Below are 26,832 nucleotides of genomic sequence, written 5' to 3' on the forward strand. Positions count from 1 at the left end.
AGGATGCCAGGTGGGGGTAGAGGTTGGTTCCTTGACTCATGCAGCCACAGGTATAGGTGGTGTGAGGCCTTCTAAACTTTTCAGAAGAATATAGGGTACTCTAATAAGCCCAAGGCTCTGTGGTCAAATCCAGGCTTCAGTGGGCATCTCTGAGCTGGGCTGGTGTGCTGCTCCTGATTTTCCTTGGGGGCCCACTCTCCTCCAAGCTCAACCATTGTAGTTTATATACAGTGCCTTTATCCTGGGTTCCAGAAGTGGGCAGATTAGCCCACAGTGGCCACAGTGACTGACAGGGACCCTGATTTTACCTGGAGCATGAGAGTGACCCCCTAAATCCCTGTGGAGCTTCCCCAGACTCCAAGGTTTCTTATAGTAGGGTGGTAGCTTTGGAAAGCACTGTGGTACGTGGGAGACTTTGTGTACAAAACTATCAAATTCAGCACCCTCCCTGGGAAATTAGAAAATTCCTCTTTCCTCCCCCAGGCCCCAACTTATGTGTACAAGTGCAAGAGATTTCCTTAGCCTCATCTCCCAGACTCCAAGCAGCTACAGAAGCAATGCTACCCCGTCCCCCCTCCCACCCCCGTCCCAAGGACAACAAGCCTGGATCTTCCCATCCTAAGGCAGCCCACTCACCATGGAGGATCCGGTACCATACACGCCCGAACTCGCCCTCATCTGCATCGGTAGCTTTCAGCTGAGGGAGAGGGAGATGCTCCAATTATTCCCAATCCCCCCTCACCCTGGCTTGCCCAAACCTGTGCTTTCCTATAGAGGCTGGCTGGGAAGTAAGCAGGTTAGGACTCTGCCCCTGCCCTACCTCCAGGTTCTTAGGGGATCATGGAATGGGGAGCAGGTGAATGATGGCACCCTAATTTTCTGGATCCAGACTGGAAGAGATCATTTCACACCTCTGCGATTTCCTACTCATGATTCTTTGGAGATCATGGGCATCTCACTAGGGAGGCTGGGTTCCCCAAGGCTTCCTGCCCACTCTTATTTTCCCTTAAGCCCTTGTGCCACACTGGATTCATTTCATGGTTTTTGTTTTTGTTTTGTGTTCTTTTTTTGGTGTGTGCCAGCCCTAGGGCTTGAACTCAGGGTCTGGGCATTGTCCCTGAGCTTCTTTTGCTCAGGGCTAGAGTTCTATCACTTGAACAACAGCTCCAGAAGCTAGGATTACAGGTGTAAGTCACAAGCACTGGCTAGTTCAGGTTCTTAGAAACTGCTTTTACAAAACACACACACACACACACACACACTCTCTCACAAACACACATTCACATACACAGATACATAAACAAAAACTCCCCCCAAACAAAAAAACACCAGCTTCTTACATGAACCCACACTAAAAGCAAGATAAACCCCTAGCATTCCTTCCTTTATTTGGTATGTGTCCTTGGTTTTAAAGCTTTGAGTAACTCTCCCTTAACTCTGACTAAAAACCAATCTAAAACCAGACTAAAAACCAGTGGTACCTGACCTACCTCATTCCTCAAAAAGATTAAAAAAAGAGCCAGGTGCCAGTGGTTCACATCTGTAATCCTACTCAGGAAGCTGAGATCTCAGGATCATGGTTTCAAGCCAGTTTGGGCAGGTAAATCTCTGAGACTCTTATCTCCAACATATACTCAAAAGCCAGAAGTAGAGTTGATCACTATCCTTGAGCACAGAAGCTCAGGGATGGGCTGGGAAGGTGGGTCAGTGGTAGAATGCTTGCCTTGCATGCATGAGCCTCTGGGTTCGATTTTTCAGCACCACATAAACAGAAAAAGCTGGAAGTGGTGTTGTGGCGCTAGCCTTCAGCTGAAGAGCAGAGGGACAGTGCCCAGGCCCGATGACCAACAATAACAACAAAAAAAGAAGCTCAGGGACAACATATAGGCACTAAGTTCAAGGCCTAGGACTGCTGCATGTGTGTGTGTGTGTGTGTGTGTGTGTGTGTGTGTGTGTGTGTGTGTGTGTGTGTGTGTGTGTGTGTGTGTGTGTGGTGTGCACCTGCGCGCGCGCGCGCAGCAGGGCAGGAGGGAAGAGCTCAAATCCAATCACTGGGTCTCTAATCGAGGTGGCCCCAGGCACAGGTTTCAGACACAGCCATGACTCCTTCCCATGCTGTTTTCTGGGAGTTAGGAGACCCCTGAAGGGTTGCCAGGGAAGTTTTGGCTTCTGGGAAGAGAGGAGGTTCAGAAGAGGGGGGAAGGGAGTGTGTGTGTGTGTGTGTGTGTGTGTGTGTGTGTGTATGTGTGTGTGTGTGTGTGTGTGTGTGTGTGTGTGTGCGTGTGTGTGTGTGCCACTCAACCTGCAAGCAGCATGGGCCTGGCTGTCCCTCAGTCCTCAGATTTTGTAGGAAAAACACTCTTCTAAGCCTGGAAGGCCAGGGCCCAGGGAGGGGCCTTGGGGACCGCCAGGGCCATCACTCTGCCTGTTCCCTCCCACTGCCTCTCTGTGTGTAGCCCCTCTCCCGGGTAACCTGGGGGCTGGCAGACATTGAATAGCAACCTGCTGGCTGCCCTGGCCATCCTGACCATACCATTCAAACTTCCAAGGGGGAAGATGAGAGTCACTACCTCCCTGGGAGAGCTCTTCCAGGGAGATGGACTGGAGCAAGGTGGAGGGCTCCCCTTTTCTCTCCACCAGTTGCCATCCCTACCCTCCTAGCTGCCCCCTCCCACGAGGCAGGCCCTGACTCTCCCAGTGTCCAGCAGTGAGCAGGGGAGGGGCCCACTCTGTGGGCCTGGCTGGCTGAAGGCACGGGGCACTGCAGAGCCCAGGGTAAGCTTGGTTGCCGGCTGCCTTGTCTTCCCTGTCCCTCCTTGGACAACTGAGACTTCCCTGCTGTGCTCCGGTCTGGCCCTGAGGTCAGTGTGGGGGACTGCAGAGTGAGTCTAGTGAGGAAAGTGTGGGGGAGGACCCACTGGGGGCTTGGGAATGACAGGAGGTTGTGTTTGGTGGTCCCTCTGGTCTGCAGAGAGTGGCAACCAGCCAGTGGGGGGCAGTGACCAGGCTGTGGACACACATTAAGCTTCTCTGCTCTCCTAGGCCCTGTTCTATGGAACTCTAAGGGAAACAAGAATGTTCTAGATGGAGCTTGCAGCTATGCATCCAGAACAGGGAGGAAGATTCTTCCCCTGCTTTCAAGATTATTTCCAGCTTGGTCTTAAGGAGCTGCTTTCCTGGGACCCAGCAGCCCTTGTTGGGGGGATAGGTCAGCTAGACTTGCCTTGAGCTCTAGGGAAGGTGACTGGTTCTGACAAGCACTTTGGAGCTCCAGGCTGCCACAGGGACTGCTCAGGTGCAATCATAGCCCCACCAATGTTCTTCCTGAAGTAAGTCTCAAGGCCTGCAGACAGGAGCCTCTCTGCCAGCCTGTGGCTTTTCCAGCCCATTTTCAGGCCCTGAAGTAGCATCAGAACTAGTAAGGTACAGTGTCTCCCAACTCAGACAGCCTTTTATTACTCAGGTCAAACCCTGCCCAAGGAGGCCAGAGGGAGGCTGCTCTTCTTCCCTTGGGAGCTGGCCATGGGCCACACCCCATCCCTCCTCCAGGAAGGGCTGACATGTAGGCTGCCCAGCCAGAGTGTGCTCTGGCCTGGAAGGCGGAGGCCCTGGGCAGCTAGACGGGCATCAGAGTTTCCAGCCACAAGTGGAGAGGCGTCATTTTCTGTCTGGAAGGGCTGGGAGGGGTGGTAGTAAGGGAGGGATGGCAGGTGGTGGGAAGCTCTGGATGCTCACAGTTGACTGGGCACAGAAGCCGGGAGTTAGGTCGTACAACTGCTGGTGAGTGTCAGGGTGGGACAGGGGTTCTTGGGGTAATGGATTGGTGATCACCCCTACTCTCCATCACCTGCTGGCAGGGTTCACCACAGCTATATGCACAGTAGTGGCATAACTAAGCCTCTTGTGATGGGCTTTGGAGGTAAAAACTTGACTCCTGAACCAAGGCAAGAGCACACTGCAGGTCCGGTAGGCAGAAACTGCTCCTCCCAGCCCTGTCCCCAACCAGTCTCACTCTTGGAGAGACTTTAAAGTCAAAGAGAGAAAGTTTTCTTTTTTGTGATATTGGGATTTGAATCAGGGCCTTATGCCTGATAAGTCCTACCACTGATGCCCCAGGCATCAGGATAGGTTTAAGTTTCCTGTCCTCAGTTTGTAAAATTCAAAGATTACAGGTGCTGGATGGAGACTGGTGTGAGTGTGTGTGCGCGCGTGCACGCGCGTGCACACACACGCAATACTGGGCTTAATGTGTTTTGTTTTGAAATATTTGAAAATTCATTTCAAAATTTTTAGAATGATGTTTGTATGGTCTTTGCAGGACTTGCCTCCTTTTCTTTCTTGCCTTAAATAAATCTGAATTGGATGTTGATATTTAAACATCAGGAATGTTTGCCTTAAAAAAAAAATGAGCCCAGGTTTCTCGATTCCCTTGGGATGCTAGATGAGCCGGCACCTGGAGCCTGCATGGCAGTACTGGGACTGTCAGCCTAGGCTGCCCAGGGAGCTGCCCAGCTGTCTTCTTGGATGGCTCATTACCTGGCAGCCAAGCCCAGGTGTCAATCATCTGCCACCTCCATCTGCTCCACCAAAAGCTCACCCTGGTTTTCCATCTTTGGGGACCAGCTGCTAGATTCTGTAAACTGGAATGAGTTTTTTTTTTGTTGTTTTTTTGGTTTTTTGGCTCAAGGCTGGTGCTCTTCTACTTGAGCCATACCTTCACTTCTGATTTTTTTATTGGTTAACTGGAGATAAGAGTCACCTTTCCAGGCTGGCTTTGAATTGTGACTCTCAGATTTCAGCCTACAGAGTAGTTAGGATTACAAGTGTGAGCCATTTGTGCTCAGCTTGGGATGATCTTTCATGGTAACAGAAATGCCTTCAGGAAAGTGATGTCCAACCCTGCCTGCCAATTCCTTATGGGCTTCTTTTTTTAAAAATAAGTTTTTTATTGTGAAAATACTATACAGAGGGGTTACAGTTACTTGAGCAAGGTAATGAGTACATTTCTTATCAAGCATTGTTGCCTCCTCCCTTGTTTTTCCCCTTCCATCCCACCTCATTAACTACACTTCCTCCTCCCCCTTCCTCCCTCCCCCCCCCCCGCCCCCCCCCCCCCCCCCGGCTTATTATCTGTCCTTGGAATGGGAAGTATGGAGCTAAAAACTGGAATCAGGAAATCTGGTTCTGATATTTGCTTGGCCACTAGCTCATAATATAGCCTTGGGCTTGGCTTTCCCCTGTTTGGGACTCAAGTTTCCCTGGGAACAGGTTAGACTTGACCCACAGGCAAAATAAGGTATGTGGTAGACTATAGGGGGAGTGTGGCACTCTGGGGACAGTTACTAGCACAAGGCAGTAACTCGGCCCAGTGTGGCCAGTGTTAAAATTTAGAGATTTCTAGAAATTCTCTTGATTTTGATTTTTGTTTAGTATGTGTAAAAAGTGGTCACAGGCGATCTAGTTTAACAGTACCCACTCACATCAGTGTTTCCCAGATATGTCTCTGTCTGCCCTGGTCCAGCAGATTTGCCTGAGCCTCTGCCTCCTGCCTGTTGCAGGTACCATGAACACAGAGGGCCCCCATGTCATCAGCCCCACAGGTGCCAGCTCTCCAACCTTCCTCACAGCTCCGGCTACACCTGGGCCTCAGGTGGAGATGGCAGGCCCTGTCCCTGTGCTCATTGCCCTGGCCTGCATCTTCCTGCTGCTGGCCTCTTGCCTGCTGTTCATGACGCTCTGCAAACCAGCTGCACTGGACCCAGGCCACCGTCAGGCAAGAGAGTGCATGCCACACCACCCTGCCAGCCCCAGCGAGCCCCAGCTCAGGCTCTGGAAGCGCCTGGGTTCTCTGCGCCGCTCCCTGCACAGCTTCAGGCATGGTTGGCCAACTGCCCCACGGTGTCCTCTGCCAGGCCAGGAGGAGAACTCAGGTGCCACTGACTACACAGAATCTACCAAGATGTGACAGGGTGTCCACCCACCGGCCCTGGATGGAGTCCAGCACTGCAGGCTGCAGCAGGACAGAGGTCCCAGCACTGTGGGCCTCATTCCCACCCCTCCCACCCTCCAGGGCTTCCCTGCATGCCTACCCTGTGTCCTTTCTCAGAGGTGGCCAGAGGAGAGGCCCAGAATCTTGCTGCTGGCTAACAGACTTCTGGAACAAGAGACAAGCACCCAGAGCCACCCAAGTCCTTGGCCTGAGGGCAAGGACTTGGAAGCCAGGCCCTACCATTACTAGGAGCAGCAGCTGGGCTCCTACAGAAGCTTTGCCCTCTTTGCAGGCCTAAAGTCCAGCTAATAGGAGTGGCTAAATGGCCAGAGGCTGTCCCATCCCTCTCCCTGCTAAGTAGTATGCTCACCCACACTGGGGTGGGGTACTGTCCTGGGCCTGTCCTCTGTCTAGGGCAGAGAGACTCTAAGGATCCCTCTCCTTGGACTTCCTGCCTGCTGATCCAGCAGTAGCCAGCACCCTCTCATTGGACCAGTTGCCTGGGTGTCAGCAGGAAAGAGGGGCAAATATGCAATGAACCCTGTGATCCTGACAGCCATCTTGGCCTTCCCCCTTCCATTAGGAAGGGGCTGAAGAAGGCTTCCGAGGCTTCTGTCAAGAGTAGCAGGAGGCTGGCCACTGCTAGCACCTGGAAGTGATGTCTTCTGGACTCTGAGGATACTACGCTGTGGTTCCATGCCTCACCCAAGGAAGGAGGTTGCTCCTCCTCAGGTGAGACTAGTCAGATCTCCCAGAACATCTGTGGGACTTAGGCCTGGACCCCATTCGGCACGCAGCTCCGTTTGTGATGCCTGCTCTATCAACCGACCAAATGCAGAACAGGCTCTCAGAACCCCAAGTCCTAGGCCTTTCCACTCAAGACCAAGGCTAAAGGCTTTGGCTGGATTTCACATGTGAAGATTGACGAATGAGGGCCTGAGCTGTTTGGCTCCTGTCCCAGAGTCAGCCGAATAGGCCTCAACCCGAGGCAGCCCTAGCCGCCCCTGCTGAGACCCCCAGTGCGGCCAGCCAAGTTTTCTCAAGGTCCAAGCTCTGGTGTGCAATTCTTCAGCAGCACTATATACTTCACTGGTTCCCAATGCCCATTGGCTATCCCTTCTATTCCCCACCCCTCCCCATCCCAGCTACAGTGCACAGTGGGATCTGGGAGATCATAGAGAGCTAGACTTTGTCTGACTTTGGCTTTAATTGATTAGATCTGGGCATCGAAGCACAAGGCCTCTGGTTTTTGTTTTGTTTTTCTTTGTAATAAGGCTTGAACTCAGGGCCTGGGCGCTATCATTTAGATTTTTTTTTGTTCAAGCCTGGTGCTCTTCTTGAGCCATAGCTCCACTTCTGGCTCTTTGGTGGTTAATTGGAAATAAGAATCTCATGGACTTTCCTGTCCCAGGCTGGCTTTCAACCATGACCCTTAGATCTCAGTCTGGATTATAGATGTGAGCCATTGGCAACTGGCAAGGCCTCTTGTATCAGGAGCTTGCTAGGCGTCTGTATTGCCCAGAGTTCTTCCCCTCTCTCCCCACCAAGGAAGGCTATTTTCTAAGCAGGCCCTGGTGGAACACTGCTGAGCTGGAAGATGAACTCCAGTTTTTCAGGATGCTCCTCGCAGGGTGTGGGAGAACGCCCTGAGATCCTGAACCTCTCCCTGAGAAGCAGAGGGGTGCAGGGAAGCCCTGTATTACTCAGGGACTCCAGGATTTCAGTTTGAGTAGCACTATATGAATAGAAGCCAGTTTTCCAGGGGGTTATAGAGAGGGCAAGTCTCCTCCCCAAGGGCTGTTTCTCCCTCTCTTCCTGCTTTTTCCTCACTTCCTGGTTTACATCCCAGGCTGAATGCAGTCAGCTGGTCTCGTACTATTGTCCCCTGGCCAGCAGTCCATTCTCTTCCTGGGGGGTGGGGGTGGGAGTGGGGAGATTGTTGGAGGTGGGGTGAAGAGGGCTCTCAAAGGCCTCTGTGCCCCCAGGTTGGCTGAGCTATGGGATGGCAGCTCCTGGGCTACAGACCACAGATCCTGTGGGGGGCCTCTCCAAGCCCCTCCAGAAGCTGAGGCCAGAAGGAAGGACTCTCTTTTAGAACCAAATTTTTGTGCATCTCTGTGCTCCCTGGAGCCTCCATCTCCTGTTGTCAGCCCCTCCTGAGGCAGGCACCCTCCTAGCCTCCTGCTCTTCCTCCACACCCAGGCCTTGGAGCCAGTCCCAGTGGGCAAGCCTGGCTTTGCTATGTTTGGCTGGGCCTTGGGTGGCAATGGTGTGGAAAGCCCCTGCATTTGGTGAAGAGAGCAATTCATTCCGTTCTCCCTCCCCACCTAGCAACAGAGGCCTGGGGCATGAGAGCTGCATTTTCAGGCTCCTCCTCCCCTTCTCCCTCTGAACTCTGAGCTGTGGCTCCTTTCTTCTTCCTCCAGCTTTCTTCCAAGAGGGGAGCCTTGGCCAAGGGGCTGTGAAAGCTGCTCTGTTCTGGCCTTCCTGGGCCCTGGCCCTCTCTCTTCAGGTCCTTTCCAGGAAAGTATGACCTCCCCTCCTTCTTGCTCTGAAAGGCCTTCTGGGAGTGGTGAGGGGCTGGGGGAGGGAGGCCAAGGCCTTTCTTGTTTTCTGGGAAGACAAGGTCTGTCCTCAGCTAACACCTGTTCCCCCTTTTCCCATGTCGCAGTAGTGTGCCTGCCCCTCTCTTGCGCCTGCCCACCCTGTCCCAGGGGCCACCTGCCTGCACAATGCTGTGGCCCTCGGGGATGTCCTCCGGGACGCTGGCCTCATAGCTGCTCTGCAGAAAGATGGGCCGGTTGTCGTTCACATCCAGGACAGTGACAAACACAGTGGCTGTGCCTGTATGGCGCTTGCCCACAGGACCATTGTCTATGGGAAAGGAAGGACAGGTGTCAGCTGATGCCCAAGGGGCAGACTTCCTAGGCTGTATATGCTCTGGGGCACCAGAGATGGGCCCATACTCTCCAGCCTCTGTAGATCTGTAGTGACACTAACAAGAACTAATGCTTATATACCACCCTATGCCAGACAGTCTTCTAATTCACGCCATCCTTACCCTAACCCTATAAAAAACACAGTTCCCAATGGAGCCATGCAGGCATGGGGGATGAATGGATGGAGATCCCTGGGAACCTGTGCTTGTGAATTTGGAGAAAAAAATGTGTTTGTATCTTTGAAGATATAATTAAAGATCTTGAGAGTAAGTCATTCTGAATTTATCCAAATGGACCATACACCCAATGATAACTGACTTAGAAGGGAAGACATGCCAGGTGAGATGGTACATGTCTGTAGTCTTGTCTTCTCAGGAGGTTGAGGCAGGAATATCATGGGAGCTCAGCTTGAGACCAATATAACATAATGAGAGCTTGTCCCAAAGAGAGAAAGAGTAAGAGAAGGGAGACAAAGCCAGGTGCTGGTGAGGCTGAGATCTGAGGACTGTGGTTCAAAGCCAGCCAGGGCAGGAAAGTCCATGAGACTCATCCCCAATTAAAACCAGAAGTGGCGCTGTGCCTCAAGTGGTAGAGCCTTAGGGCTGAAGAGCTCATGGACAGCGCCTAGGCCCAGAGTTAAAGTCCCACAACCCACAAAAAAAGAAAGGTGGAGATGCGTGGGGGCTCCATGGAGGGCAGAGCAGGGAGCCAGCACACAGGCAGAGCCGGCCAGAGTAGAGCCATGAGGCCTGACGGCAAGCCCTGATGTTGACTCCACATAAACCTACAGCAGGTAGACTGGATCTATGAGCTTTATTGCTGAGGTCATTTTATTTTCAAATTTGCAACCCAGAGAGTCCTGATTCAAAGGCGTCCTTATGACACTTTCTCTAGGAAACCTTCCTTAACTCTCCTCTTCCACATTTCTGCCATCCTTTGTGCCTGATGCTCTTCTGCCATTCCTCCTCTCTCCCATCCTGCTTGTTTACCCCAATGTACAGTGATTATTCCACTTGCCTGTCTCAACTTTCCATCCCAGCATCTCACTCATATACAACATATAGCACAAGCCTCATCCCCCCCCCCCCCCCCCCCGTTTGTGCTCAAGAACACCTGGTGGACATCCGTGACCTTTCCTCCACCGGCTTCTGGGCAAAGGTCAACCTCTGGATTCTAGCTGAGCTCCTGGAAGTCCCCTTTTGCCCCTATACAAACTCTAAAGGGAACAACTAGGCTGGCAGAGCACAAGGCACTGGCACGCACCTATGGCTTCCAGGATAAGCGAATATGCAGCCGTGGTCTCTCGGTCCAGGCCCACCACCGTCCTTACCACCGCATCACGGTAGCCCACGCTGAACTTCCCGTCCACGTTCCCCCCTGCAGGCAAGACAGAAGGGAGCTGTGGCCAGGCAGCAGAGCTCTGGGCTGGGGGTGAAGAGAGGTGCATCCAACTCTGCTCCTCAGTCAGGAGATGCCCTGTGAGGGCACACGACAAACCCCTTTTACAGATGGAGAAACAGGTCCAGGAGCTATGCTCCACCCAGCATGAGCTGAGGGGCTCTGATGAGGGTCCAGTCTGCCTTGGCTGATGTGTCCAACATTTACGGAGCACATACTGTATACCAGATGCTCCTCCATGAGGACCAACTCGTTTGCCCCACACAGAGAGAAAGAGCAAAACAAAACAAAACACAACTTTTGTGAGCTTCCAAGTGCTGCTCTAGTTTCTCCCTGCCCACCTGAGCCTGGGTCTGTTTTCTCCTACCTGTCCTGAAAAAGTGGCTGAGGAAGGGGTTAGGACTTTTCTATGAGGCTGAGGACTTTGGGGTGAACTGTGCATCCCCCAGACCTCTCATCTTGGGATGGGGATTGGGCTGAGGACCACAGTTCTGTAAGTGGGGATTCATGCAGGCACTCAGAGTGGAGATAGGAACAGGTATGTCTATCCTCCTGGGGTAGAGCCAACAAGGGGCCTCCCTGGGACTCCTGTGGGAGACCCCTCTCCTGAGAGTTGGCAGCAGTGCATTGTTCTATCAGCAGAGGGCACCACCACATTAGGTTTGGGACCAGGGCTTGCTGAGTTCCTTGCACAACGTGACTGAAAACTGGTCTCCGTAGGGGTACAGAGGACCACTTGATCCAGCCACATGGCCCTGGGGAAGTGCAGGAGCAAATGCTTTGGTGGAGGGGGATATCTGCTGCTCTTTCCCATGCTTCACCCCCCTCTGGGAGGGGTGGATGGGCCCAGGCTGCACCTGTGATGAAGTAGCTGAGCTCAGCATTGAGTCCCACGTCATTGTCTGTACAGTTCAGCCAGACCACCCGGAACTCGCGTGGCACATCCTCAGGAACAGATACATTGTACACGGCTGGGAAGAAGGTGGGTGTCTCATCGTTCACGTCCAGCACTGTGGGCAGAAGGGTACCCGGGCTAGGCCTGACCCCTGCTTTAGATATCCAGGACCGCCAAGAAAAGGGATATCCAAGTGTGGGGGTATATGTCACTGATCCCAAGTGGCATCTGTGCCAACACCTCCTCCATGAGTCCAGGGTTCCCTATGCCTGGTGGGGCCAGGGTGAGTCTGACCAGAGGTCCAGGACCTCCCACAGTCCATGCTCATGCTATCAAAGGGAGGAGAGAAAATTCCAGAGCTCCCCTTCCCTGTATGCCTAACAATGGCAATGATGATTATAATAATGACAGTGCTGGAGACCACATCTGAGCTCACACTAAGTACATCCCATCTAGGATATGCATCCCTCCTTATGAGGTGGTTGTCATCTGACACGCTAAGATAGATAGATGATAGATAGATAGATAGATAGATAGATAGATAGCCCAGAAGTGGGTGAGCAACTTGCCCAAAGTCACACAGCAACGAGTGGAAGGGCTATGGTCTCCCCAGTTTGTAAAGGGGGTCCCAAAGAAGGGACTGGCTTTCCTCAAAACCCCAAGGTTTAATTCCTATGGAAGGTATGTTTTTCTGCTGGGTGCTGGTGGCTCATGTCTATAATCCTAGCTACTCAGGAAGTCCAAGATCTGAGGATCACAGTGTGAAGCTTGGGGCGTAGAAAGGCCCCATGATATTCTTATCTATAATTAACTACCAAAAAAGCCAGAAGTGGAGCTGTAGCTCAAGTGGTAGAGCTCTAGCCTTGATTGCAAAAGCTCAGGACCAGAACACACACACATATTTTCCAACTATGCAGGCTAAAATCTGTCTTTCTTGAGCAGATGAGGCTTGGGGTGACCTGTGACCTCCACAGTGAAGTGACCCCATCTATGTGAGCTGTGGCATCACCAGCTCATTGATGGTGTATCTTTTGCTGAGCCTTGGAGAGAAGCGATCTGGGGTCCCCTCTTAAAGGCTAGCTTTACTCCCTGTCAATCATTGGGAAAGAAGTGGGTCCTATCCAAACTGTACCAGATGCCTGCAGGTAAGCCTGGGAGAGAGGACAGTGGCTCCCTGACCCATACATCTCTGGTGTCTACTGGGGCTGGCAAAGGTTTGTGCCTGTAGACCAGGATGGCCAGGCTAGATCTAGAGCATGGCCCTGTCTTCCGTAGGGCTAACCCTGGCCCTGTGGCTATATCCTCTGTCTCCAAGAACTAGATGCCTCAAGTGGATGATAAATTATACGATACCCCTGGCTCTGCAGCACCCATACACGGTGGGAACAACAGGGTGAGGAATCTGGGACTGGGGTTCCCAGCTACCCTCTTTCAGGACAGTGCTGTGGACGCCACACCCACAGGGCAGGCAGAGGTCTGGCTTACAGCCCAGAGAAGACCTCTGGCTTGCCTAAGAGGATGGGCTCCACACCTTCCTGGCTTCTTGGGGCCTCTGGGCTCTCAACACCCACTCAGGCCTTCTGCAGATGTGAGCATTGGGGGTTAAGAGGGGCAGGGACCTTGGTGGACTCTGGGGCCTATAGAGATGGCCAGGAGGGGGACCAGGCCTGGCTAGCATTTTTAGCATGGTGAGGTCAGGTGATCTTGACCTGTGGGAGAGGGCATCACTACATCCAGTGCACAGCCCTAGTGGGTGTGGATCCCAGCCCACAGCACCAGCCTGGGCCCGGCAGTGGGCAGGAGGCAGCCCTCACCACGGACAGTGAGCGTGCTGGTAGAGCTCTTGGTGGGCGTGCCCGCGTCGCTAGCCACCACCCTCAGCTGGTACTCGGCGATGCGCTCCCGGTCCAGCTCAGCAGTGGTAAGTACCATGCCGCTGGTGCTGTTGATGACGAAGTCCATGCGGGGCCTGCCCACCTGCATGCGGTAGGACACCAGTCCATTCAGGCCCTCGTCCAGGTCGATGGCTACCACCTGAAGAAGAGGAGGGGCATGTGAGGGCTGGGGACATTGGGATTAATGCTTCTCCCTTAGGAACAACCTGAGCTGGCACGCCAGACATAACTACTCCCTTCTTCTGACCTCCAACCTAGACATTGTCCCCTGAGCCTTTGAAGGGACAGCCTGTCAGAACTGAGAGGTACCCAGGTGAGCTCTGGCTCAGAGGTACAAAGTGTGCCTAAGGATGAGGGCAGGGACGGGGTGGGGGCATTCTCTAGGTCCCAAAGCCTTTTCCACCAAGCCCTCCTCTCCACTTAGGAAGCCCTCCCTAATTCACTCCAGCAGGTCCTATGCTTTCTTTGGGTCTAGCAGTCCAGAAAAATCCTCATTTTTCAGCCCTGTGACACTGGCTGGGGGCATTGCTACAGCTTGGAGACTCCTCCTGGCATCATGGACAGAGCTCAACCTCATGGGATGCTCTGTGACAGGCTCCCCTCCATGGGTGGCTATGATTTGTAAAATGGTGACAGGTAGATGTCAAGATTAGTAGCTTTGAAGTCATTTGAGGATGTGGGTGCCAGTGATATACCTGTGCTTCTAACTACTCAGGAGGCTGAGATCTGAGGACCACAGATCAAAGCCAGCCTGTGCAGGAAAGTTTATGAGACTCTTGTCTCCAACTAACAACCAAAAAGCTGGAAACAGAGCTGTGGCTCAAATGGTAGAGTGCTAGCCTTGGACACAAAAGCTCAGTGACAGTGTCCAGGCCCTGAGTTCAAGACCCATGACGAGCACAAACAAAATAGTTACTTGAGGATGCTGGCCACCAATGGTTCACACCTGTAATCCTAGCTTCTTAGGAGGCTGAGATCTGAGAATTGCAGTTCACAGTGAGTTCATCCAGGAAAGTCCATGAGACTTATATCTCCAATTAACCAGTAAAAAGTCAGAAGTGAAGCTATGGTTCAAGTGCCCTCCTTGAGGGGAAAAAAATTGAACAAAAAAGCTAAAGGACAGCTGGGCAATGTGGCTCACATCTGTAATCCTAGCTACTCAGGAGGCTAAGATCTGAGGGTCTCAGGTCAAAGCCAGACTGGGCAGGAAAGTCTGTGAGATTCTGATCTCTAATTAACCACCAGAAAACTGGAATTGGCACGGTGGCTCAAAATGGTAAAGTCCTTGCTTTGAACTGAAGAGCTGAGGGACAGTGCCCAGGCCCTGCGTTCAAGCCCCACAACCAACAACAACCACAAAAAAAAGTGAAGGGTCAGTGTCTTGGCCCTGAGATCAAGTATGGGTGTGTGCACACACATACACAAGGCCACTTGAGGGTTTCATTTGTCAGTTCATTGGATTCTAAGAGCAGATGAGGTTCTTTCCAATACCAGAGCTACACCAAGCACCCTGCAGGTCTAAGCACCATGGATCAGAACTTTGGAGTAAGCTTGGCTCTCACCAAGGGAAGAAATGTACACTGCACAAGACGGTGCTTTGGTCCAGCTTGCCTGATCTCCAGGATGAGGTTCAAGACTTCCATTTTCTTTGCACATAGCTCTAATCCCTGGGCAAATTCCCTCACAAATCCAGCAGGCATCTCTATTGGCTGAGGCCCTGGATGGGACAGGAGGCCACACCTCTCTGCGAAGGCTGGCCTTCAAGCCTGCACAGCTGGTTTCCAAGTTCTGCCCAAGCCCCGAGGCTTGGCTGCTCCCCCAGGAGCCAAGAGGAGCACTGGCTGGTGTCTCTTTTCCCTGCCATCTCTGAGTTTAGGGCTCATTTTCTCTCATGTCATACTTCTTCCTTGGGGACTGGCAGTTGTCCTGAGATCAGGGTTCTCCCTGCTGGGGCCTGGGAGAGGGTTCTGCTGGAGAGAGTTTTTGGGAAGCAAAGCTTGCTATTTACCTCTTACAAGTGAAGAAACTGAGGCACAGCAGGCAGCAGCATGCTGCCACCCACTCTTACATCACAGCCATGCCTTTGGGTGAGAACAGGCTATCCCAACACAAACCATGCCACAGTCCCACAGCTCCTGATCACTTCCTGCAGGCCAAGTGCCAGGTTTCACCCCCTCTGCACAGCCAGGCAATCCTGCTGTTATCTCCAGTCCTTGTGTGAGAAAGCAGGAGGCTCAGAGAGGGTGAGCAGTGTTCTCCAAGACACACAGCACTCCACTGGTAGAAATGGAATACACACTCAATATCGGTCAGACTCCAAGGTTTTTTTTTTTTGTTCTTCTTCTTTTCTTTTCCTTCTTTCTTTTTCTTCTTCTTCCAGGGCCTTGCTCATGTCAGGCAGGAATCCACCACTGAACCACTTCCTCAGCACAAAAGCTCATACTCTTCACCCTGAGCATCTTCCAGAATGTCTAACTGGCTCTGGCTGAGGATGGCCTTCCTTGAATTGACATCTTCAGAGTCCTCTGACTAGGATGATAGAAGGTGAGGCAGAGGGTTCAAGATGGGCCCGGCCTCCCCTGAGCTACAAGGGCATGGGTGAAGCTCTGTAAAGCCCCTGGCTGCGTAGGGCCAGTCCTCCCCTGAGTGGAGCTTCCTTGGCACTTACAAGGGCAGGGGAATAAATGGGACACCCGCGCAGGAGCCTAGAGCCCTGCGTACCAGACCTGTGGGTTTGGGGAGTCTTAGGCCAGCCTTTTATCATCTGACCTGTGAAACTCTCAGACTTGGCCTCCCAGATTATTTTATTTTATTTTATGTTGGTGATCGTGGGGCTTGAACTCAGTGCTTGGGCTCTTTGAGCTCTTTTTGCTCAACGCTAGAGCTCTACCACTTTGAGCCACAGATCCTCAGATCTCAGCCTCCTGAGTAGCTAGGATTACAGTCATGAGCCATCAGCACCCAGTTTCCTCCCTGGCTTTTAGTCTCTGCTTCCCTCCCCAGTTCGGTTTCTGCCTTCCCCCCTCCTTCCTTGGGGTGCCTCCTCTGCCTTTGCAAATCCACTTCTTTCTGGACCCAGTGAAGCCCTCCACCCCTAGGGGTCTCCAGGGCCACCTAGACCACCGCCAGTCCCTCCCAGCACCTGTTCCAAGCCTACATACTGTGTGCGACCTCTAGGAGTCTCAGTTGGCACCCTTGCCTCCTGCCCTCACAGGGCACACAGGGGTGGGGGGGGGCTGTCAGGGACAAGGGGAGGGACACTCACCTGGTAGATCGAGACTCCCGCAGGGGTGCCTTCCGGCACCTCAGCTACGAAAGGCAGGTTCTGAAAGGTGGGGTCATTGTCATTGAGGTCCAAGAGGTTCACAAACACTGTGGCACTGCTGGTGGCCCTCAGAGGAGGTGTGCCGCCTGGGGGGAGGGGGAGAAGGGGTCAAGGAGAGGGAGGAGGGATGCAAGAGAAAAGTGAATGGAGAGAGAATGGCAGGTGTGAGCCCCTATCCCCCCGGGGTACAGTCTGGGCCTTGTACCCCTCCCCACCTGGGTGTCACTTGGGAATGGGTACCACTCTGCTCATGGTGCTCAGACACTGCCCTCCTGTGTGAGCCCCAGGACCCCAGAGGACATCCCCAGCCTCCCGAGGGTCATGGGTCAAGTTGGGGGAGGCGGGGCCCATACAGTCAGTGACAGAGAGGACAATCTTGCGCATGAGCTCAGCCTCCACTGGGTCAGGATTCTCCCGGTCCAGCATGATGTGGGTGGTGCGGATCTTGCCCGTGGTACTGTTGAGGCTGTAGAACTTGTTGAAGGGCTGGATGCTGTAAACCAGGGTGCCATTCTCCCCCAGGTCGGGGTCCACAGCCACCACCTGCCCCGGGAAAGGAACAGATGCCCCAGCAGGGGTTGGCTGGGTGGACCTCAGGGAGTCTGGCCATGCTGACAATGGGTAGGGACTTCACATCAGCTAACAGGTGCCCACAGAAGGACTCCAGGAGTTTGTCCAGTGGGCACCGGCACCAGCGCGTGCCCATGACACAGGCCCCTGGTGTCGCAGAGGCACCGGCTCCTCTCCACATACTGTCCACAGCCTCAGGGGCCAGACCCACTTCACAGCAAGGCATGGTGAGACTTTACCCACAGCCTCAGGGGCCAGACCCACTTCACAGCAAGGCATGGTGAGACTTTACCCACAGCCTCAGGGGCCAGACCCACTTCACAGCAAGGCATGGTGAGACTTTACCCACAGCCTCAGGGGCCAGACCCACTTCACAGCAAGGCATGGTGAGACTTTACCAACCTCAAGGAAGGTCTTGGGGGCCATTGCTATTCCTCTCCAGAGCCCACGCTATGGGCACTTGTATGCTTCTTTCCTCTCCAGATGTTCAGGGAGATGTGTCCCAATCTCTCTCCTCTCCCTCTCCTCCTCCTTCCTCTGTCCTCTCTGTCCTGTCTTCTCTGTCCCCTCTTCTCCTCTTCTCTCCTCCTTTTTCTTCTTCCCCTCTCTCTCCTCTCTCTCATCTTCTTCTCTTCCTCCTCCTTCCTCTCTCTCTCTGTCCCCTCCTCTCCCTCCTCTCCCTCTTTCTCTCTCTGTTTCTATGTCTGTGTGTCTGTCTGTCTGTCTCTCTCTCTCTCATGCTAGGCCTTGAGCTCAGAGCCTGGGTACTATCCCTGAACTTTTTAAACTCAAGGCTAGCATTCTATTACTTGAGCCACAGTTCTACTTCCAGCTTTCTGGTGTTTAATTGGAGGTAAGAGTCTCACTTTCCTGCCAAAGCTGGCTTTGAATGGTGATCCTCAGATCTCAGCCTCCTGAGTAGCTAGGATTACAGGCATAAGCCACTGTGCCTGGCTCTAAACCCTCTCTTTGGTCCTTTGGAGCTTGTGGTTATGAGGGCCTCTGTGACACCAGAGGTCATAGACGTGAGTATGGCACCATGCCCTGGACCTCATTTTAGAAAGGGAAACAAAAGAGCCCAGAGAAGCATATGCTAGACTCAAGGTCACACAGCACCAATCTCAGGCCCCCAGCTTCCACCCTGGAGGCCTGAGTTTTGCACCATGAGTCACCATGGCACCTAGGTGGACAGGACCACTGTGTGTGTGTGGGGGGGGGGGTGGTTGTAGTCCCTGGGTGGGGCGGCAACAGGCAGTGTCATTCTCAACTCCAGGACACCTGGTAATGACAGCCAGGGCTCGTCAACACCTTCCTCTCGCTTGATGGGGTCTTTGTGCTTGGGTAGCAGAATTTGTCCTTGCTCTGGCTTCATCTCCAGCCAAGATGTCTGTGGGGTCACTAGACCAGAACAGATGGATGGGCTGTGGTGGCCCCGGGCTCTGCCTGTCCCTGTCCCTGGTGCTAAGAGGCCAGAAAGACAGGCTAGGGCAGAGCTGGACCTTTGCCACCAAGGCCCACTTACATCAGAGCTCCCATGCCTCTTCTTTCCCAGCCTGTGGCACTGAAAGGTGAGGAGGGGTCCCCATTTTCCTGCTAAGGTGCCCTCACCGTGCCACATTACACATTCTCCAGCCTCCACAGCAGAGACCCATCAACCTCTTCTTGGAAACAGAAGACAAAGCATAACTGAAGTCAGGCCTTGTCATGTCACTGAGGGGGGTCACAGGAGGCCACAGACCCTTGCCTTTCTGCAGATCTCTCTACAGTTAGAGGCAGGAGAGAATTGTTTTAATCCCCATTTTTCTGGATACGGAGACTAAGGCTCAAAGCAAAAGGATCTGCCCGGGGCCCAGGAGGGGCTCTCCCTCACACAGAGGGCACCTGCGTAGTTGCCTGCAAGTCCCCTAGTTGTGGGTGGGCACTGAGGGGGTCTCTGGGCCCCTCCACAGAGGAGGGCAGAGTGGTGACCCTGCCCACAGGCTCCCCACTGGCAGCCTGGTCTCTCACCTCACCACTTCTTCCCTCATTTATTTCCCATTTCACGCCCATCATTTTTCTCCTGGCCTGACGGGGAATAATTCTCTCTCTCTCTCCCTCTTCTTTATTTTGCTGGAGGGCTTTGAAAGGCTCTAAATCAATGCCCATCAGCCAGGTCCTTGAAAGAGGCTGCAGGAGCCAGCATGGAGAGTGGGGCTGAAGCTCACTGCAGAGAAGGGGTGGGGTGGGAGGTGTACAGCTGCTTTGCAGCACAGGCCTGGCAAGGGAATGCCCTAGGAGCCCTGTGCCCATACACACAGACACAGGCATCCCGCCAACACCAACTACACTGCCAAAGGCACTGAGGGGTGCACACTTGATGTATATAGCTCTGAAAAATCCCAGGGTTCCATCACTCTCATTCCTGGAGAGCTGGCCAATGACCCTGCAAGAGGGGCCCTTGGGAGGGCCCTGGATCACACCCCAATCCTTCAGAGGAGGAAGAGCCTTCCCCAGCCTGTACGGCTGCAGGTGGAGTGGGCTAGACGGAACAAGGCCTTTGAACAAACACACTGAGGTATGCCAGCCCACAATGCAGTCAGCACTGGGCAGGGCTCACTAGAAAACAAAGATTCTAGCAGGAGGGCTGCCATTTACTGAGTGCTCACTGTGGCCTGCGCATTGTGCATCCTGGCTTATATGGGGCTCTCTAGGTGGGAGACTGGAGCACAGAGAAGTTCAGTACCTGGCTCATGATCACACAGCTGGTACAGCTGGGACAGAACTGGGCACTTTGCTACCAGGGGCTTCCCACCTAGCCCTGAGCTAGCTGCCTCTTAGTATGCAGGCAACTGCTCTGAATGCATCAGGATAGAGGGGGCAGAGGCACCACATGGAGCTCTGGGTCCAGTCCTATCTAGTGTCACCTCCTGGTCACCTGACCCTTTGGGGAAGCTTCCTTCCCCATCCCCAGCCCTAGCTCCACCTGGCAGAATCACCAGTGAGGCCTTAGACATGTGTGTGTGTGTGTGTGTGTGTGTGTGTATACATGTGTGTGTATATATGACTATAAAATTTAAGAATTTTATGACTATTCTTGAAATTATTTTGTATGATCAATTTGACTGAAGATTAAAGATTTAGTAAAATAACTTCCTCCTTCCTCTCCCTCCTCCTCTAGCATTTTTGAGACAGGGTCTTGCTATATACTTTAGTCCTGGAACTCACATGCTGCCTCAGCTTCCAAATGGAATGGTAGGTATATGCCACCATGTCCCACCAAGCTTCTCGATTTCTGGTTTTCTGGCAATTATTATATGTAATTCTGGAATCATCTTAAGAATTCTAAAAAAAAATCTAGCCTAGAATTTGTTCTCCCATATAATAAAAAGTTCCACAAACATGATATTCTCTAATTACTAAAGCTGCCAAATTATACTTGGTGGATATTTAATGTAACAACTTTTCATCTTTTTTTGTCCTTTTCTTTTTTGGCCTTTGGGGCTCTGTGCCTGCCCATGTGGAGCTTCTGGGTCCTGTCCTCACTGTTTGCAGGGGTCACTAGTCCATCTGTTCAAGATAAACATGGGGTAGTACTGGGGACTACAGAAGGGTGACACAAGCCCCCCACCCCAAAGCAAGGTGGGACCTTTTTGCTCCTGTACTCCATCTGCTGAGCACATAGCTTGGTACACTGTTTATACCCATGAAAGGCTCTCATGGTTCCCAGAGAGCGAGGAGCCTCTGGGCAGGCCTGAGGCCCATCATCTGCACCTACTCCTGGCTCAGAATGTGCTGGAGCCTCAGAGAGGGCCACTGCGGACCGGATGGGGCTAGGTCTGAGTCTTGTGCAGTCCCCCCTCCCCTGCTGGTGTCCTATGCGGCCAGTTTGTGGTACAGCCACCTCTTACCTTCCTTTCAGTTCCCCTTGGGAATAATTTTCTAGAAACATAGTGCTAAGGTGGGGAGGTGGCCTGGTAGGGGCCAGGAGGAGGGCTTGTTATCAGCTGACCACAAGGTGGCAGGAGACAGCTCCTACTGGATCTGGAGCCCCAGTGAGCTCTACAAACAGGCCAGAGTAGTGGTTTCCAAATCTGGCCCCTGACTGGAAGAAATCTTCTGCTTCAGGCTTTAAAAAATTCATAAATTCTTCCATCCTCTGCCCTTGACTTACTGTTTTGGATTTCCTAGGAGAGGCCAACTCAGATCTTGGACATGTGGACAGGAGGACAGGGCAAGTAATCACCAAGCCCCAGCCCCTCACCCATCTTTCCTTTCAGGTTTTCATCCTCTTTCATCTGGTCCAGGTTGGCTTTGTTACTACAGGACATGGTAATCTGAGATAAGGCTGAGATTAATCACCATAGCCCCAAAGTGCTTAGGTGTGGGTAGGGCATTCTTACCAGAGAGCCTGATACAAAAAGTTACAGCCTCATTCCTATCCCACCCCAAATCCCCCCAGGTTCTTAGGCCCTGGGACACCTTACAAGTACCCCATGAATGGCAGATGAACAGGGACTAAACAAGGTAGTTTCTAATCCCTTGTTTCAAAGTCAGGCAGACTCGGGTTAAAACCTCATATCACTTCTTATAAGCCTGCACAAACTCCTTCAGCTCTAAGTCTGTTTCCTCTACAGTAAATGGGAGCAATGGCCCCACCTGCCCCAGGGAGAGAGTATTGTGAAGACAAGAGGACCTAGGAGCAGCCCTTGGCATGGTGGTACACAGTTCCCAGAGCTCAATAACCAGGGTACTATAAAATTTCAGAGTTTGTGTCCATGACAGGCTCGCTGGGAGGCAATAGGGCTGGACAAATGGGAACTAGCCTCCCCAAATGAGTCCAAATGGAACTAAAGGTGGGGGAAGGAAGGGCCTGCAAATATGAATCTCACAGCAAAGGAGAGAGGGGGCATGAGCGGCCTCTCCTCACATGCCTCCGATGCCAGGCTCCATTCTGGGTGCCCAGTGTCTTTGGCTATGCCTCCCATTCCTATCTCAGGTCAGCCCTGCCCACAGGTACCTGCACATAGGCCCTGACAAAGCTGCAGTTGGGGGCATCCCTGGGGGCCAGAGTGGGCCAGAGGTGACCAAGCTAGTGTTTTTTGCAACTCTGGAGGGGCAGGTGCCAGGGCAGAGCTGGTAGGGTGTGGTTTGAGGTTGGTCAGAATTCTGGAGTCTGGAGACAAGGATGGCTTCAGATGTAAGGGGTCCTGTCTCCTTGCCACAGGCTCTGCCACACAGCCCAAAGCTGACATTGGGGGAGCTTCTCCCCAACTCTGACCGTCTTTCCTAACAAAGAGCATGGAGAACTTCAGATGGAGCAAAACAACAGGTCTGTGAGTCCCATGTGGTAGGCCACAGAGACCACAATGGGAATATACCCACCCAGCTGCCTGGCAATTCCACTGTCCCCCACACCTACCGTGGTCACATCAGAGTCTGGGGGCGTCATCTCTACCAGGTTGATGTAGTAGGGAGCATCTTTCCAGATGGGGTGGTTATCATTGATGTCTAGGAGGGTGACGTTTACCTGTGGAGCCACAAGAGGGAGCTGTGAGATGCTCCAGCAAGGGCAGGGTCCAGAGAGATACAGTTGCCACAAAGCCTTCCTGACTCTAATTCCACTAGACAGCCCTCCACTCCTGGCTACCTTAGGAGTCTTAGGCAAGTGCTTTCTGAGGACAGCCATGGATCCAGGTTTCTTTGGGAGGAAAAGGTTTAGGTGCTGTCCATTAGGAAGCAGAGACTAGACGAGAAGACCCCTGACAGCCTTGCTGTGGTCCAGGGCATTGTCTACCCACCCATGTCCTGGGGAAGGTGACTGACAGTTGGAGGATCTGAGAGAATCACTTGAGCTTCCCAGTCTCAACTACAAGCCAAGCAATTTCCTTGCTCACCTGCCACCAGGTAAATTATTTAGAGGGCTGTGCTTCCTATTGTCAAGGCCTCCCAGAAGGGAGGAGGGCACTGTGAGGTTTTCTGCCACATCCTGGGCTAAGCGATGTCAGCTTCAGCTCTAGAGTCTCTGAATGGGTTAGAATGGGGCAGAGACTGCTGGTGAGCAAGGACCATGGTGCGAGGTTGTGGGGAGTGGGGAGGAGGGTTGTCCCCAGGGAGAGCCCAAGGCAGCCATGGGAAATAAGGAACTGGGGTGGCTGGGATGGCTTAGTAAGGCTGTCTTCTCCTTCCCCTTTCTGCAAAGGATTTTCTGCTCTTTATGTCACCCAGGGCCCCTAAGTTCCTTCGCCCGCTCTCTCCTAGCTGAGGCTCCTTTGCCTGGGGCTCTGAGTCTTCATTTCTGGCTCTGAATAGAGAGACTCAGACGTCACTTCTCAACACCACAAGGGCTTGGGCAGGGGATGATGGTCCTGGGCCCTGCTTCCTAGAAGATGTTCAACAAGACTTGGTCAGCAGGGATTCTAGGGGGCACAGGAGGCCCCTAGGCACTTACGGTGGCAATGCCAGTTTTCTGGTTGTGGCCCACACCCCCGTCCACAGCGCGTACGATGAGGATGTATTCAGACTTGGTCTCTCGGTCAAGCAGAGATGTGGTGGTGATTTCACCTGCCAGACAGAGGGGTGAGCATGTGAGGGGGTTTAGGTAGGCCAAGTGAGGGCAGGACAGGGAGAGAGAGAGAGAGGTGTGCATGAGAGGTTCTTGCAAGCTCTGACAGTGGCCATGTGTATCTGTGTCTGTGTGCTGGGGAAGTGGAGAATGCTCATGGGAGCCAGCACACATGCTTTGGAGCCAGGACCCCAAAACTGGGCAGCAGCACCCTGTAACATGGAGATATTCAAAAATGTGGGAAACCTCGTCCAATACTAGGGGTAGGGGCAGAAGAACAGGCCTGAAGGGCTATTTGTGCCTCCCCCTGCCCAAGTAGGCCGCTGGCTTAGATATGACATTATCTTACTGGCTTCACCGCCTGGAAGAGATTCCTTGGATCCTCTCTGCCTCAGTTTCTTCATATGGTCAAAAAGAGAACAATACACCAGAAGATTATAAGACAGGACTGCTGTGGGATTTGGCTAATGTCATATAAACCTTACAAGCATGCCACGTAGTTTAATCCTGGGAGACAACAGGAAGAGGAAACCCTCCGCATTTCCCTGGAGGTTCAGGCTTGTGACTCAGGCCTTGGCGTGGGAACTGAGAGCACATGGAGGATTGGTAGTTATAAGATCATGTCCTAATTATCCATTTATAGCCTAATTATATTGTCTTAACTTCCTTCAGTGTGTAAACAAGTTACCCTGTTAAGCAGAAACACTTAAAATACGGCAATTTTTGTCAGCTGTTGCTGCATGTCTTTGCATTTTGATATAACTCAATGACAGACGTCATCTTGGGAAGGGCTTACTGGCAAATGTTTGGCAATTAGCCACGGGAAAAAGCATTTGCTGATTTTGGTGGTGTGAATACTCCCACCAGGGCTCCATTTCAAGTTGCTGACTTGATAGCATTGACCATAGAGCTTGCTTGGTTGGTGGGGGCTAGCAAGAGTACCTCAGCCCCTCACCATGCATGGCCAGGCCATCTACCAGCTCACACAGCTGAAGGCTGCAGTCTCTGCCATATATATGTATATGTATATATATATATATATATATATATATATATATATATATATAATTTAAAATTGTTATAAAAGTGATGTACAGAGGGGTCAGGTCATGAGTACATTTCCTTTTGGACAATGTCACTCCTTCCTTTGCTCTCTCCGAGTTTTCCCCTCCTGTCCCTTCCCACAAGTTGCATAGTTCATTTTCAACATAGTGTCTAGTGAGTAGTACTGGTACATTTGTTTACTCTTTGTTGTAGTCTCCACATTGAGAATAGAGATTCTGGCCCTTTCTAGTTGTCCAGCTTAGGCTTTCTGCTTTGTTTCTGTGGCACTAGAGTTTGAATTCAGGGTCTCGTATTTGTGCCCTATTAATTGAACTACATGTCTAGCTCTTTTTATTCCTGGTTATTTTTGGACATAGAATCTCATGAACTTTTCTGCCTGGCCTGTCCTTGAACCTCAGTCCTTTAGATCTCAGCTTCCTGAGTACTTATGATTGCAGGTGTGAGCCACCAGCACTGGGCAGATGCTCAGTATTGGGAGAGATACTTCATTTTTTTAAGCTTCAGTTTGCTTGTCTGCATACTGGACATCAACATGCTTTCTCAGCAGAGGTGTAAAGATGAAGTAACCTGAGGTGAAGAAAATGATCACTCTCTTCCAGTGGACTCTGAAAGCTTCCCAGGGGCAGGGATTGGGTGCTGCCCACCCTTTTATTCCCATTGCCTGAGCTTTGTGACCTAGAACAAGTTGTTTAGCTGCTCTGTGCTTGATTTCTTCTACCATAAAACAATGTTGCTGAGGTAGTTTGTTCCAGGGGCCATTTAAATTCTGCCATTTCCCTCCTTGGCACTCTTGTCTGTTCTCTGGCTGGTATGGGACTGATCAGGGAGCCAAGGATGAGGGACAAGGCAGCCAAGATACCAAGGCCAAGAACCAAAGACTGGCCAAGGTCTGCCCACTGAGCCATGCTCCCCACTGGGGTGGTGTCAATTAATTGGCAGGGCACGGAAGAAATTAATCTCTGAAAAGTTTTAAACATGAAATTGTCAGCATGATTGATGGCCTCTCCTGTCTGAGAAATTAGATCCAATTAAGGCCACCTTTGTGCACTGGGCCTGGGTAATACTACAAAGGAGCTTGAAGGAACAGGCTCCAAGGTAATAGAAAAATGTCTGTGCTGTCATGAGGTGTCTCTGAATCAAGGCCAGGGCAGGGGGTACTCAGAGAGACCCTATTACATTAGGGTGGCAGGAGGGACCATAATGTAACTTCACAGACCATAGCAGTTAGCATTTGGGCTCTAGGGTCAAGAGATCAGTCAGACTCTGCTTTCCTAGTCAAATTCATGTGCCTCAGTTTCCTCATCTGGAGGGGGAAGTGAGATGGGACCAATTTCAGAATGAGGAGCAGGGGTGGGCATGCGGTACATAGTAATGAATAATATTGACTATGGACTCCATATATGTAGATTCAACTCTCCACGGATGGAAAAATCTCATTAAATGATTGCATCTAGACTGAGCATGTACAGATTTTCATACATACTTGTTGTACATTCCCTAAACAACAGTATAACAACCTCTTACCTAGTATTTACACTGAATTAGGTATTATAATAATGGGAGAAATGGTTTGAGGATGCCTGGTGATGTCTGAAAGTTATATGCAAATACCACACTGTATACATAAGGGACTGGAGCATTTTGGTGTCTGTAAGGGGTCTGTGAACCAAGACCTGAGTAGATGTTGAGGTCTGACTATTACTCTAAACTTTCTGGGGGTGGGGGCTCACTTTTGAAGGTAGGAAGAAGACCTTTGTGTTTTCAGAGTTGGAAGAAGAGGCTCATGAGGGCCCTGGGTCCCCTCTCTTCCAGCTATCTGCTCCTTGAGTTTCTGAGATAAAAGACAATGAAGGCCAACTTCCAGGAAGTGTGGGTAACAGGAAGGCTTGATGCCCTCGTGGGCTCCTGATCACCTGTGGCAGGGATAGACAGTATTCCTCAGGATTCTTACTCACTTCCCAGAGTTGAAATGTTGCTACAAGGTGATTGACAGGCAGGGTCTCCATTCCTAGGCTTCCTGTCATGTAGGTGGGTCCATTGCCTGGTCTGACCAATGGGCTATGGGCAGGAATGATGCATGTCAATTCCAGGTCTGGCCTATCAACTTCCTCAACACAATGAACCATAGAGAGCCACAATTTGGAAGGGGCCCAGGCGGAGAATCATCTTGTAGAATGTCAACCCTGGACCACTGTGTGCTTCTACTGTCCTCAGA

General features: G+C 52.0%; 2 protein-coding genes across 5 annotated transcripts in view; one reads left to right on the forward strand and one right to left on the reverse strand.

Annotated features, from left to right (window-relative positions):
- Window positions 1-26,832, reverse strand: part of Cdh23 (cadherin related 23) — a 322,925-nt gene that overhangs the window by 89,801 nt on the left and 206,292 nt on the right. For all 4 annotated transcript variants that reach the window (XM_042690127.1, XM_042690128.1, XM_042690124.1 and 1 more), the window contains 9 exons: window positions 23,439-23,551; window positions 22,410-22,517; window positions 16,795-16,984; window positions 16,382-16,527; window positions 13,036-13,255; window positions 11,184-11,336; window positions 10,192-10,305; window positions 8,715-8,863; window positions 637-697 (listed from right to left, as the gene is read on the reverse strand). In XM_042690127.1, the coding sequence (XP_042546061.1) occupies window positions 637-697; window positions 8,715-8,863; window positions 10,192-10,305; window positions 11,184-11,336; window positions 13,036-13,255; window positions 16,382-16,527; window positions 16,795-16,984; window positions 22,410-22,517; window positions 23,439-23,551 (1,254 nt within the window). The remainder of the gene's footprint in view (window positions 1-636; window positions 698-8,714; window positions 8,864-10,191; window positions 10,306-11,183; window positions 11,337-13,035; window positions 13,256-16,381; window positions 16,528-16,794; window positions 16,985-22,409; window positions 22,518-23,438; window positions 23,552-26,832) is intronic.
- CUNH10orf105 (chromosome unknown C10orf105 homolog) lies at window positions 5,564-5,965 on the forward strand. The gene has a single exon (XM_042690134.1). It carries the CDS (start codon window positions 5,564-5,566, stop codon window positions 5,963-5,965), a length of 402 nt encoding a protein of 133 aa, XP_042546068.1.

This window comes from Dipodomys spectabilis, unplaced genomic scaffold (assembly GCF_019054845.1).
Source record: "Dipodomys spectabilis isolate Male_0828 unplaced genomic scaffold, ASM1905484v1 ptg000136l, whole genome shotgun sequence".
Lineage (NCBI taxonomy): Eukaryota > Metazoa > Chordata > Mammalia > Rodentia > Heteromyidae > Dipodomys > Dipodomys spectabilis.

Coding starts and splice junctions, on each gene's coding strand:
- CUNH10orf105 (XM_042690134.1), top strand. CDS start 5,564: ATGAACACAGAGGGCCCCCATGTCATCAGCCCCACAGGTGCCAGCTCT.